Below are 13,536 nucleotides of genomic sequence, written 5' to 3'. Positions count from 1 at the left end.
CACACACACACACACACACACACACACACACACACACCTAACCCACACCACAGTGTTTTTTACGTTACATAGACCTTCCTCTGTTGACTTAATTCATAGACTTTTTTCACAGCAGACATTTTGACCTCTCATAGCAGGAAAAGCGTAGGTGAAACAAATTCAATATTTAAAAAAAGCTTAGTCTGATAAATGTCCTCAGCTGGGTCTCAATAATGCAAGTCTGATAATGCAAACAATCTAGAGGTGTGGATTTAGAAAGAAGTGAGTTTTACCAGACATCTGTGACCTCTGCTGGAGGCCACATTAGCCACAGCTAGCATAAATCTCAGACTGAACTGTCAAGTTGCATTGTAGGTCATGTTGTGTGCATCAGGCTTTGAGAAGGAAGAAGAATGCATGGAATGATACAAGATGATATCTCTGGTTTTGCTGTATGGATTATATACTTAAAAAAAAAAAAACTACGTATAGTGAGTTTGGCAATGTTATACTGTGGAAGTGTAATGCTAAATGGGTGGAGTACGCTGTTAATGGATAAAATAACCACACAAGAATATCTGTTGTTGATTGGTCCAGCAAATTAAACACCTACAAATAAAAGTCCACATCACACTGACCCAAAAATCCAATGTTGACATCAATCAGTTCAGCTAATTAATTGCCCATAATGCCGTCATACAACCAGAAAGGGAGAGACAGCAGGATCTCAACAGAAAGAAAAATGATCTGAAATTTGTGATGACGCAAAATTATCACCATATCGCTCAGTGCTGGTTCAGACCACCCTAATTTGAATTGTGTTTGTTCTCTGAAAGTCTAAAATTCAAATTAGTCCTCACAAAAATATGAGAAAATAGCCACAGTGTACACATCATCACTACCTGCGAAGGTATGTGATAATGACCATTTTCTATCACATTCTCCAATGTAGGCATTTAGTTCTGCCGCATTACTTCTGGATCTCCTTAAACTTAATAACAATGGCTCATTTGCTGCAGTAGCAGCAGCCCACTTAGCGTTTGCCTGAGTTGTACAAACACAATGTCTTGAAGTCGTACACTTCACGTCATCTTTCCTTGAGCACATCTCCGTCTCTTCACTTTGGATTTCTCTGCCTCTTTCAGTCTCTGTCCTAACAGCAGTGAGGCAGGAGGCTGATGACTTAGCATAGCTAATGTTAGCTGAGGTTAAAGTTTTGTCCAGTGAGGATCGCAGACTGCAATCGGAGGTTGACTCGGTAAATGTCACTCCTGTCGATCACAGTTAAAACCACAGACAGCTCTCATGAGGGTCTTTCTGAATGGCAGCTTATTATTCGCCCTATATATCCCCCAAACCTTCCGTTCCTCCCTCACTGTCCGAGGAGAGAACTGGATTTGTTTGCTCTGTGGCTGGATGACATAGTCTAACTAGACACAGCTACACACACACACACACACACACACACACACACACACACACACACTCAGAGCTTTGCTATCTTTGTGACAGCGTCTTGTCTTTTTTACTTTCCGTTTGGTCGCCAGCAAAGAAGTTAATTTTAGCTCGGTGTACCCATGCTGCTTTGCCCTTCATGCAGTTGAGCTGAAATGACTTTTAGCTTTTAATTCTTCAATAATTTCAGGACAACAGCATAGTTCAGGACACGGAAACGATGCAGGGGCTTGACAGAGTTGAAAAGGCTGGAAGGATTAATTACTGTTGGCAGCCCCGGGTAACCTTTTAACTTTGCGCTTTAAGTCGGTTTTGACGGGGATAGTCGCCCCTGTTAGAGGAAGTGTCTTGATATCTTCTCCTCACGCTCTCTATGGGTAATGGGTAGAGGGGAGGGGTCTCTGTGAGCGCCCTGGATGTCACTTGTCACCTTACTGCTGTGTAATGCTGCTAATTAGCACTAAATAGCCTGAACTCTGAAATTTCCAATTACTGCTCCCAGCGAGACCCTGAGCTTTTGATGAATGGCACTGAGCTAAAGTAGCCGACCCCCCTGGAGAGAAGCCACACATACGAAGAAGGACTTGCACTGCATCACTAACAGGCAGATGACATGCTAAGCAGCCATTGTTTCCAGCTCCTTCTCACTCCTTCATGAGGCAACTTTAACTGAAAAGACCTTTTTGAAGCCAGTTTTTAAAAAAAAAAAAAAAAAAAAAAAAAAAAATGGAGTAGCATTGTTTGCTCATTTTGTTATGTGTTGTGTGCAGATGGTCTCAAGTCATGCAGAAGAATTGGACTCATCCCACTCCACAAACACTCTGCCTCCAGGAGGATTAGGCCACATTGTCGACTGTTGTTTCGACAGCACATGCACACCGAGCTAAACCCACATCTATCTACATATACACATAGTTATGCTGCGCAGACATACCTACACCCATATACTGTGTGTGTACACTCAAATGGAAGTCACAGCAGCACACACACACACACACACACACACACACACACACACACACACACACACACACACAGATGTAGATTGTATTCTTTATTTTCTGGTGATTTAAATTCGTATGTTGGAGTTTTTGGTTCTATGATCCTTTTCTTGTGCCTCTGCTCCGTGGATGGAAGCATTATGTTTTCAGGTTGTCCATCAGTCCCATTCCCATGACCACGATATTTCAGTAACACCTGGAATTTCTCTACATCTGGCATAAACGTCCACTTGGACTCAAGGATGAGCTGATCTGGGGGCCAAAAATTACTGTGACCTCACTAAACACGTTTTCACATTTGGTCAGATCTTAAATTGGTGACTCTAATCTTGGGTGTCCACCTTCGAGCTGTGCTGGTTGTTTAGATCTTCTGTGCTGATGGGTTCAAGATGTGTGTGAAGAATCCACGTTATACTGTTTTTGCAGCATAATAGCATTATAGTCCACCACAAGTTCATTGGTTCTGCTGATATTGATTGATTCTTCAATGTCTTCACTGCATATATAATGAGTCCAGACAGACATGGATGTAAACTGCAACTTGACTGATTGGTGAAGGCATACAAGGTGGTAAATCTAGTTATTTTTAGCCTTGCCAAAATGGAGAACCTGATCAGACTGGATAACATAAACTGTTTTTACTGAGGCAACAAAATACGTACAGTATTATTCATTTATTCACATCCTGTCCTGCTGAATGAGCAATTTATTTAAAAGCTCTTTGGGCTTTTAATCACAGTAAACACCTGTAACACCGTCTGATTTGAAAGGCAGATTATGTTAATCTTCTATTTAGACAGTCCGGAGCCATTTACAGTGCGCGCCTGTCCTGTGCCATTTGTCCTCCTCCATACAATATGCTCACTGTGTTTCCTCGCACTCCCTTGCTCTTCTTTTATGTTTTTAGTGTTGTGGAGAATCTTTTCACACTTTTGAATCCCTTCAGCTGCTGTGATATCAAAGCCCTGCCTTAATGGTGACATTAAGGTCTAATGGTAACAGAGTGTAATGACACCTTCTTCTGTCCCTTGTGGGAAAACATTTAAAAACGCTGTCTCTTATGACTTAGCTGTGTCAAACAGACATTTTTCACACACTGAGTAACAGTGAAACTGTCACTTTGTCACCACTGTTTGCTTGTAATGATGCTAAAAGCACAGGCTGATTCATGAGACCCGCTCATTATTTCCAACTGTGTCATTCTTTGGCCGATTGGCTGGTCGAACCATAACCATACCATACGCCGCACCTCGTCCCTGCCATGGCTGATCCTACTGTATCAGTCAGGAATGTCCCCACCCTGACAGCTGTAGGGGAATCTGACTCATTCCTCTCTCTGCCCATGTCCTCCTTGTCTCTTTAACAAACGCTCCACCCATCCTTCCTCACTCTCCGTCCTCTCCACTTTAACCGCTCTCTGGCAAGGTGGCACTGCCTCCTCCTGCCAGTCCAGTGTTAGTTTACCTCTGATGAGTGCACCTGGAAGGGGACAAGAGTGATGCCTTCTGCTGGACAAAAGAAGGAAAAAAAATCTGTCTCCTGTAGGACTCTCTTTCCTGAGTCTGCTGTTCCCTGATGTGTGTCTGTTGTGTGATATGTTCTGCCTGTTGTGCCCCAGCTCCAGTCCTGGCTCCTGTTCAATGCCTTCCTGATGCAGCAGCACTCCCCAGCTCCTCTCTATCAATGCACTGCTCTTAAGCTCCTCTTTCTGACAGTGTGGCTGCCATCAACCCCAAAGGGCTGTCAGCCAGTCAGGGCTACTTAAACTAAAGTAAAGAAAGATGAGTGCAATCTGATACATAACCCTTATCTAGCTGTATTGCTCAGACTGAATAAATTGCCCTCACACCATAATTTAACCTTGATGCAAGCAGGATATAGATTTATGAGCTCCTTGAGTTACCATTACTCTAGTACCTCTCATGTTCTGGGCCTGAAGCTGTGTGTCACCATCCTGCAGCACATACTGTACATCCAAATGATGCAGACCAGCAGGCCAAGCAGTAATGGATGTCAAGGAGGAGATTACACGGCGATGTTATTGATTGGCTACTATCCTGCACACATCATTGATTAAATCAGGAGAGCGTGTGATCGCTGCATATATAGGTAGGTTCTGGGGAAATGAGAGAGATGTTAATTCTCCCTCAGGACGAGCTGTAAAAGCTGCCATGTGTGAGCATGTCTGTGGTTAAGGAATGGAAATAGGAATGCAATTATTTCATAATGTGATCAATACATATCATGATAATTCATTAGAAAAATCTTTTACAGATAAAATAGCCAGAAGGGAAAATGTCAGATCAATCACAGAGAAAATCCAGTAAATCCCATATTGACATGAAGCAGTCTTGCTGATTGATTTGCAATGTTGCCTTCAATGCATGCAGGAATATTCAAGGTACAGTGTAGTCACCACAGTGCAGAAAGTCTCTGACAGCATATGATTGACAGCATGTGCATGTCTAAAACTCCGACCAGAGACCTGGTGTCCCTAACGTGAAATAATTGACTGTCATCTCTTCTGTTGCATACAAACACACAATTGATAAGAACCCATCTGGATAAACAAACAATTTGACTGTTATTATTATCAGTGTCCATGCACACATGTATGCATGTGTGTATTGAATGCAGGTGTCCGAAGCATCGCTCAATATACAGAAAATGACTTGGAAAAAGGAATTGTGAATGTGTGTAAAATGGAGAGAATAGCGGTAACAGTGATTAAATGAAAGGGAAAGAGGGAGCAGATTAGCTCAGAGTCAGTCCTTAGAGAGCGTCTGAGGGAGAGAACGAGTTGCCAGCACTCCATTCATCTCCCCCTCCTCCCCCATCAAAGCTTCTCTGCTCTCATCTTGATCATACCCACCCTTAACATCCCCTGGTCTCTCTTTCTTCTCCTCCTCTCTCTCTGTCTCTCTTCTAATTGTCAACCCATGAGCACAAATGTAGTGTTCTCATGTTTTTGGCATGGCAAGAAGAAAAAGAACTGCAGTTTGTACACACAGTAATCTCATTTCTTCTTGACTGAATGCTGCTGTCAGTCTCTCTGTGTAGGTGTGGGTTGTATTCCAATGTGTTCTCTCTTGATTACTCTGCTTTGTTATGTTTTTTCGTCGTACTTCATGATGACTCTGGACAGGGAGCCATGTCGGCTGGTGAACGCACCCTTTGTTTGTAGCTGAGTTTTCAGGTTCTAGTGAGTTTTTCAAATTGCATGACAAGAATCTGTCTTTTTTTTTTGGCCATGTCCTTCAGAATGACACATACAAGTATTTTCTTATACCGCTGTCAACAAGATGATGTTGCTGTTGTTGAGTTTGTATCTCTTTGTCATTTTGTTATTTATTAATTCAACTGTATAAATAGTCTGAAATTGTGCAATGGACTCCAAAGTCTGCCTGGGAGATGAAGAAGGACACATTGCAATTAAGTATTAAGAAAAACAGGATGCCATCATTTGTCGACATGTAAAGCACTTACAGAACACAGTTTCAAAAAGAAAACCGTTTCATGATCTGGTCAAGCTTTGGTCAGGTTAGGCACTGAAACATAGAGACAGTGGTTTGAATGGATTATTTTGTGAAGGTTAGAGTACTGTCATTGCCATGTTTGTAATAATAACCACTGGCTTAAGTTAGGGAGCATTCCTGATCATGCTTGTAACCATTTGTTGACCCACTCATCCTCCCCCACCTCCTCTCATCATTTCTACAGCCAGTAGAGGACTTTGTCAGTTTAATGTAGATTTTTGGCATTTGCTGATTTGCTGTTGTCATTTTGCTTTTCTCCTCTGGTTGGTCAGCAGGTGTGTGTTAAAGCTGTACCGTATATAAATGCACACTGTGGTTTAATTAAGAGTTAGCTGCCCTCTAAAACTTACGCTCTCCTTTTCATTTTTTTTTTTTATGTGAATGTCTGGTTATTTAGTGTGAACTGGTCTTGTCTGGGCCGTTCCTACCCTCCAGTCTAGCAGTCAGTCTGTCTGTAAGTTTCATCAGCTGGATTTTTGTCACGTGTCACTGCACTCCACTGAAGTACCCAGTGTAACAGCCCCTTCCGACCTCTGGGAGTCACTACTGGGACTTTAAGGGGCAACGACAGTATCTTGGTCTGTTATTAAAAAGTTTTTCTACCTTCCAACCCATGAGCATCTCTTCCACTTATCCTGCCGTCAGTTTATCTCTTCATGGTATAAAAACACGACCAAAGCTACCACACATTAGGACAAGAGAGACATGTGCAATCAAAAGGGGTCAGACCTTCTTCTTATCTTGGATTACAAAAACCCGGTTTGTTGTCTCATCTTTTCTGTGTGTGTCAAATGTATAGTTTCAGCGCCAGACCTCAATCTGAGCATTATTTCTTTACTTTTGGATCCAGGATTCTGGTATTGTAGGTAAGTAAGAAATTTAAGAGATTAATTTATATACTACATTTCAAAACAAGTGCAGAGCTTCCCTATTAAAACCATGAAGTATCAAGTGAGGGAGGCTGAGTTGTAACAGATACAAAAGCCTATAGCAAATTAGATTTAATACAGGAAAAGCATATGTGACAGAAAATGCATCAGTCTGAAAAAGTGAAACAATAAAAATGTGTCATGACATGTTTTTTTTCTTTTAAATGTCAATTAAATTGGATGAACTCATACCAGAGGTAAAATAACTCCAAAGTACACACGCTACACATTTAATGAGATTTTCTGCCAAATGCACAAATATCTCTTTAGGTTGACAATTGCTACACAGCGTTTTCTGCTTCCCTCTTATACACAGAGACTCATTATCTGACTTATTCATAATAAGCAATAACAAAATACCACAAATGCACAAAAATGAAAGACTACATCACCTCTCAAACTCTTTGCGGGATAATGTTTGATCCATGTCCATACAAATTATCTTCTCTCAGCATAACAGCTTACTTCTTAACAGTCATATAAAATGCTAAAATGAGCAAACTTCTGAGTAAAGTAAACACTTTCTTCCCATAAACACATAGGAAACATATAAAGAACTGTCTTAACTTCCATTATATCCAAGAATGTATTCTGTGTAATAACTTACACGTGACATATTGTGTCATATGGTACTACTTGGTAAGTAATTACCAGAGTTTTATATTCTATTTTAAACTCCACTGCTATGTAATGGAGACAGGCCAACACTGGAGTAATGTTCTCCATGTGCCCTCTCTTTGTTAGACGATGAGCTGCAGTGTTTTGCTGCAGCTCCTTGGCTGAGGCAAGCATATGGAGAATTACAGTAATCTAAGCGTGAAGACACAAAAGCATGGATTAATTTCTCAGCACTTTATAGCAGGGAATATGTCTCATCCTAGAATTATTTCTTAATAGGAGAAAGCATGACTGAACAAGTTCGTTAATATGTGTGAAAGAAATTCTGACAGGAATTAAGGGATGTAAAAGCAAAGGAAAGGGGACAACCTGCAAGGTCTGATGTTGGTTGGTGCTCTTTATTTTACTGCATGCATTATTTCTGCAGCTGCTATGTCTTGATGCTCTGTTTATATCGGGAAAAACAGTAGAAGACCGTTTTTATAGTTTAGACAATAATCTGGCAGGAAACCTCAATAATGCAGGCATTCACAGAACAGGAGACTTACATCCACAAATTACCGCAGTGCATGCTGGGAGGCTTCCCTGCACAAAGACGCGGCCTGGAACGCTACAATAAGAAACACTGCACCTCTCACTTTACCTGCTCATTCAGTGTGTGAGAAAGACAGGCTGGTTTTCCTGATGTTTGCTCAAGGTGTGCTGGAAGACGTCATTCTGAGGCTTGTGCTGTTTCATTTATATCCATTATTTTGTCTCTTTTGTGCCCAATTTACGAATGTGTCTGTTTGCTGACGATACCGTTTTATCTTGTGTTGCCAATTTTATTCAATTAACACTCAAGTTTTTGTTGTCAAATGAATGAAATAATCATTTTTTCATGGTGATTGGTTTAGACTATGTAACGCTTTTAGCCCTGTTTGCCTGCGGAGGGTTTGTTCGGTGTGGGAGCACCGTGACAATGTGCTTTTTGATTACAGGCTGCTTACATTCAGATATCGGATCGTTTATTCCAAGTGGTGAATGTGAATGAATGTGATACCTGCGTTTTATATGACCTGGAAACCAACTAACTGCTGCTTCAGGTGCCCTGCAGAACTCATTTAGGAAAGATGTGTTAGCACAGTGAAATAATGCGAAAAGTCTCGTTAAAATGACTCTCCTGTATCATTCTCAATAATCTTCCAGTATGTGCTTCTATCATTTTAAAGTAAACCTGCATTATGACTTGTCTTAAACTTGTCTGTATTCTCGAAGGAGGAGAAGACAGTGAGGAAACTGTCTGTCCTTCACCTAATTCTGAATGCAAATGTGAATCAATGGCCATCACAATTTTTGAAGGAGACAGAGTGCATAATAGGTGTTGAAATGAAGTAACTGGAACTAATTCCCTCTTTTCCTGCAACGAGCATGCATTACAAATCTTCCTACTATGCATGACAAATGATAGGAAATTGTTACTCCATTTCATTAATTCCAGGAAATTTTAGCATATTTCACACATTACTTCCTGGATTGTGTGACTACACTATGTCTGAGTGTGTGTACATCTAATTTCATGCAGTCATGATGTGTTGGAACATAACAGACAACATACAGATTCATTTGTCATTAGATACTGTAGAACGTTTAGAGAAGATGAAAAGGTGCTTAAGATTAATGCAGGTGTGACTCTTCATTTGAACCACATTTGAGCTGTTTTTAGCTGCAGTCTACTCAGTAACTTGTTCAGGTTGGGCCTAAACTTAGCTGCTGTTTTATAGAGCTATATGTTATGCTGTAAGCAGTCATTGTCACAACACAACATGAGTTCTAAAACATGTTTATGGCATGTTTACAGATCTTCACCATTGCTATACAGAAGATGTGCTGACTTTTGGGCAACAGCTGAAATTCTGCATTATTTGTACTGTAATTTGTATATATTGTATTAACTTCAATATATGTTAACCGCCCAGACAAAGAATTGTTGACAATGTTGTGAACTGGTTGTAAACAAGTGCAGCACAAAAGACGCCGGCAGTGATTATTTATTACCGAAGATGTCGCCACAATCAACGAAACAGGAATCTCACATAAAACGTCACTTTGATTCATTGTCAGTGAGATTTAAATTGCATCTGTCAAGGCTCAAAGCCAATTGAACTATATCTCTAATAATTCATCACACATACACACACACACACACACACACACACACACACACACACACACACACACACCTTTGAGGTTCTTCCATAGATTCAGCTGCCATGAAAACTGATGGTTTTCTGCTTTCGGTGGATGTTGAGTGTGCATGTTGGAGGAAATCTCTGGGACGCCTTGTCCACAAATAGTAGCTCCTCTTTGCCTAATGCACATGCACACACACACGCACATGCACACACACACACACACACACACACACACACACACACACACACACACACGCACACGCACATGCACACACACACACACACACACACACACACACACACACACACGGGCACGCTGAGGCTGAGATGATTTATAGCCAGCCATGTCTAATGGATTGCTTTGGCACTTGAGAAATTATGAAAAGAAATTAATTAGCCTTTAGTGACCCTGCTGTCCATCTGCCTCTCTCTCCCTCTCTCTCTTTCTCTCTCACTCTCTCACACACATACACACGCACGCACACACACACACACACACACACACACACACACACACACACACACACACACACACACACACACACACAGTGACCCAGGCACTTGGTTGCTCACTTTAGATGTAATTACAGCCTCATTGAGTTGTGCTTACCTGTCACAGATTTATCGTCACTAAATCAAATTTGTGTCGTATCATTATTCCACCATGGTGACATTTCTAATGACCAACGTTACAAAATGAATAACCAAATATTTATTATTAACGGGCTGAATAATAACTAATCGACTAAACTGAATGACCTATACTGTTTAATATCAACAGTTTTATAATGAATTCTTTATCATGATCAAATGTGCAGTGTATCATTTGCATTAATTACTACATGATGAAGGACATATATAAAATGTACTCATCATTATTGATACAGTTTAAGTGATTCTAGTTTTAATTGAAATGCAAGAATTACTCACATATAACAATAGAGGGAATTGTTATATATCAAAGTAAGAAAACAAAAGAGGAAACCAGACTTTAAATATTAAAAAGTATTAAAAAGATATGCAGCAGAAAATAACGACTGACAAGCCAACAGCCATAACAATAATTTAAAAAAGCTGAAGATTACAGAAAGTCTGTACAAAAACAAGTGATTTAACATATGATAATCACTCTGACAGCCGCAGAGCCTTATAAACACTACAGTGACGAAGGTAAACTTCAGTGAACACCAAAGAGAAAGAAACAAACGGAGAGAGAACAGCAGCTTAGTTCCCCCTCAGTGAGGATTCCAGTGAATAGCTGTTATTTTCTGTCTCTCCTCTGGCTGAATTCACTTGGAGAACAGAAAGCTCAGCTCAGCTGAGGAGTTATTGTTTCTCTTGTCTTCCGCCCTTGTGCCTCTCGTGACTGTGTCCTTAACCTCTACGTAAAAGGAGGATTCTCCCTCCTCGCGTCTGTGTCCAGGATGTTTCAACTGCTTTGACAGAATGAGCTCGAGCAGCATGCAGGCCTCCTCCATTTCAAACAGGATGGCAGAAGGCAGTCTTTAAATTGGGTTGAAATCACGCTTTCCCTTCCTGGCAAGTGTCCAGCTCAGACATGAGCACTTGTTATGAATTATTTTGTGCTTTCCTGTCTCCTGAGCTCTGAAAACCAGCTGGTATGAGACAGAGAGGAGTAACGCTGGAGGAGACGTGATTGCAGTCCACTCCAAAATAAGTCTACACTTCAGATCCAGAGACCCCCACACAGGCACAAACAGAGGTTTACAGCCCTGTGATGGTTGTTTGAGTATATTTATACATGTGTGTAATTCTGACAGAGATGTGTTCGGTTTAGTCCCCTGCTGTTTATCCTGACATAGAAAAAAAAAAAAATCTCTTCGTTGAGATGAGCTGAATGACTACAACCAGGAGAATCACCACCTCCCTGAGTGACACGTAAACAGATGGCAAGGACTGTGGGTGTGTTAGTTTCCCAAAATATGTCCTGAAAAATCACTTTTTTCAACCAATATTTTGTCTGAACATGGGTTGCTTGTATATGAGTATATGGTTAAAGGAGAAAAGAGAAAGCCTGTCAGATAAACGAAAGAGTGACAAAGACAGATCGAGGGAGTGAGTCAGCGTGAGAGACAAAGAGAGACAGAGGGAGGGTGAGCAACATGGAGGGATTATTAGCGACTCTGTGTGGGGGATTAGAGAGGAATGCTGAGGTCTGACACACCAGAGTGTGATCTCGCTCTGGCTTAGTGTCACATCTCTCTCCTCCACCTCCTCTGGTCTGTTCTGCAGGTACACAGCAGCTACCAGCCCATATAAGTTCACTCCTGTCACATCACTCACCTGCCTCTGACTCCCTCTCTCTCCCTCTCACACACGCACACACACACACACACGCCTCACCGAGCTCACGCATGGAGGCGTTCAGTGAGTGGTACAGCTGGAACACGAGACATTTCTATGGATTTTCCACCTTGGATGCTGCAGCAGAACAAATCCTATGTCTTTTTCTGGCTGGCTGGATATCATGAACACGACATTCTTTCCAGATGAAGTGATTGTACCATGCAACTCTGCTGAGACTCACATTTCCACACCGAGTCACCAACCACGCTCGCTGTTTAAGTGAAATATGTGGTAGCGCCAGCACAAGTGCATCATGTAGTCTTGACAAATCCTTTACTAACCACCTCCTCCATCTCCGTCTCCACCCCTCCTGCAGATCTGAGTTCGACCTGGACTATGACAGCTACCACGAGGACTACTATGACAGGTACTGTCAGAAAGCTACGCATGGCAGCTCACACACCTTATTGCTTGTCTGTGTGTCTCGGGACGCTAAAGGAAAAGAGGCCAAAGCAGATTCTTCATCCTCGCTGTCCTCGGTAGTCTCCGCTCCCTGTCGCTGTCTGCCACACAGCTGCCAGTCATCAGAGAAAGGAGCTCACCCGTCACACTCACACACAGACTCAAACTAAATCCCATATGAGTATGAGATGTATCTCTGATATATCTCTACTAAGCTCAGATTTTGTTATATCATTGTCTTAAACTGCAGCCACAGAAAAGGCAGTACATTAAGCATTTATAGCAAGATATACCACAGTATTGCAATATGACATGGGTGTATTAATACAAATGTTCCAGTGATCACGTTCCGTAGTCCCTGTTAATTTCACATCAGTGTTCCTCATTAGCATGAAAGCTAATGATGACATATTGCTGCATACAGATGTTATATCAGTATGTTTGTGCCGAGTGGGTCTGCGTCAGTGTGTTGACAGTGACAGAAAACCTGAGTTGCTGTGCACTCCGTCAACCAAAACTAACGGAAAAGTGGCTCTTCACAAAACTGATCTTTCTCAGTCTTTGTGTAAAAACAATAAAAACTGCTTTTATTTCCTGCTGTCTCCATTTTTAAGTAAATGCAGGGGAAAAGAAACAGCTGGTCCTGAGAACTAAAATGAAAAACAAAAACCTTTCAAGACTAACTAAGCTGAAATTCTTTATTTTTCAAGACATTAAAAATGACATGCCAAACTTGAATCTCTCTGTTGTGAGGACGTCACAGGTTACAGGCCATTGTTGTCACTTCCTACCAGCCGCCAGCTCGGGCTGACAACAACCATACATTAGGCTTACATAACACCTCTTGAACACACTGAAATAGAGCACATCGTTTGAGACTCACACTGAACTCTTAGCTTGTAGTGGGTGTTTACCTCTTCCGTGTTACTGCAGCATACACTCTTGTGCAGTGTACACTTAAGTGCAGCGGTTAGGTAGAGGAGGCAGTTTGTTAGACGGAGCTCCACTCAGAGTGCCTGTGTGTTATTAGACCTTCACTGAAATTGTGCAGGGACCTTCCTACATCCCCCAGGCC

At 41.5% G+C, this 13,536-nt stretch overlaps 1 protein-coding gene across 2 annotated transcripts in view; it reads left to right on the top strand.

The window, feature by feature from the left end:
* LOC143318763 (uncharacterized) overlaps window positions 1-13,536 on the top strand; it is a 35,461-nt gene that overhangs the window by 14,526 nt on the left and 7,399 nt on the right. Inside the window, exon 3 of one of the 2 annotated variants that reach the window (XM_076727246.1) lies at window positions 12,376-12,426. The exons of the other annotated variant lie outside the window; for it this stretch is intronic. Within the exon in view, the coding sequence (XP_076583361.1) occupies window positions 12,376-12,426 (51 nt within the window). The remainder of the gene's footprint in view (window positions 1-12,375; window positions 12,427-13,536) is intronic. 2 annotated transcript variants of the gene reach the window in all.

The sequence above is a fragment of the Chaetodon auriga genome, chromosome 1 (genome assembly GCF_051107435.1).
Source record: "Chaetodon auriga isolate fChaAug3 chromosome 1, fChaAug3.hap1, whole genome shotgun sequence".
NCBI lineage: Eukaryota > Metazoa > Chordata > Actinopteri > Chaetodontiformes > Chaetodontidae > Chaetodon > Chaetodon auriga.
Note: the sequence above shows the minus strand (reverse complement) of the source record. Positions and strands in the feature narration are given on the sequence as shown.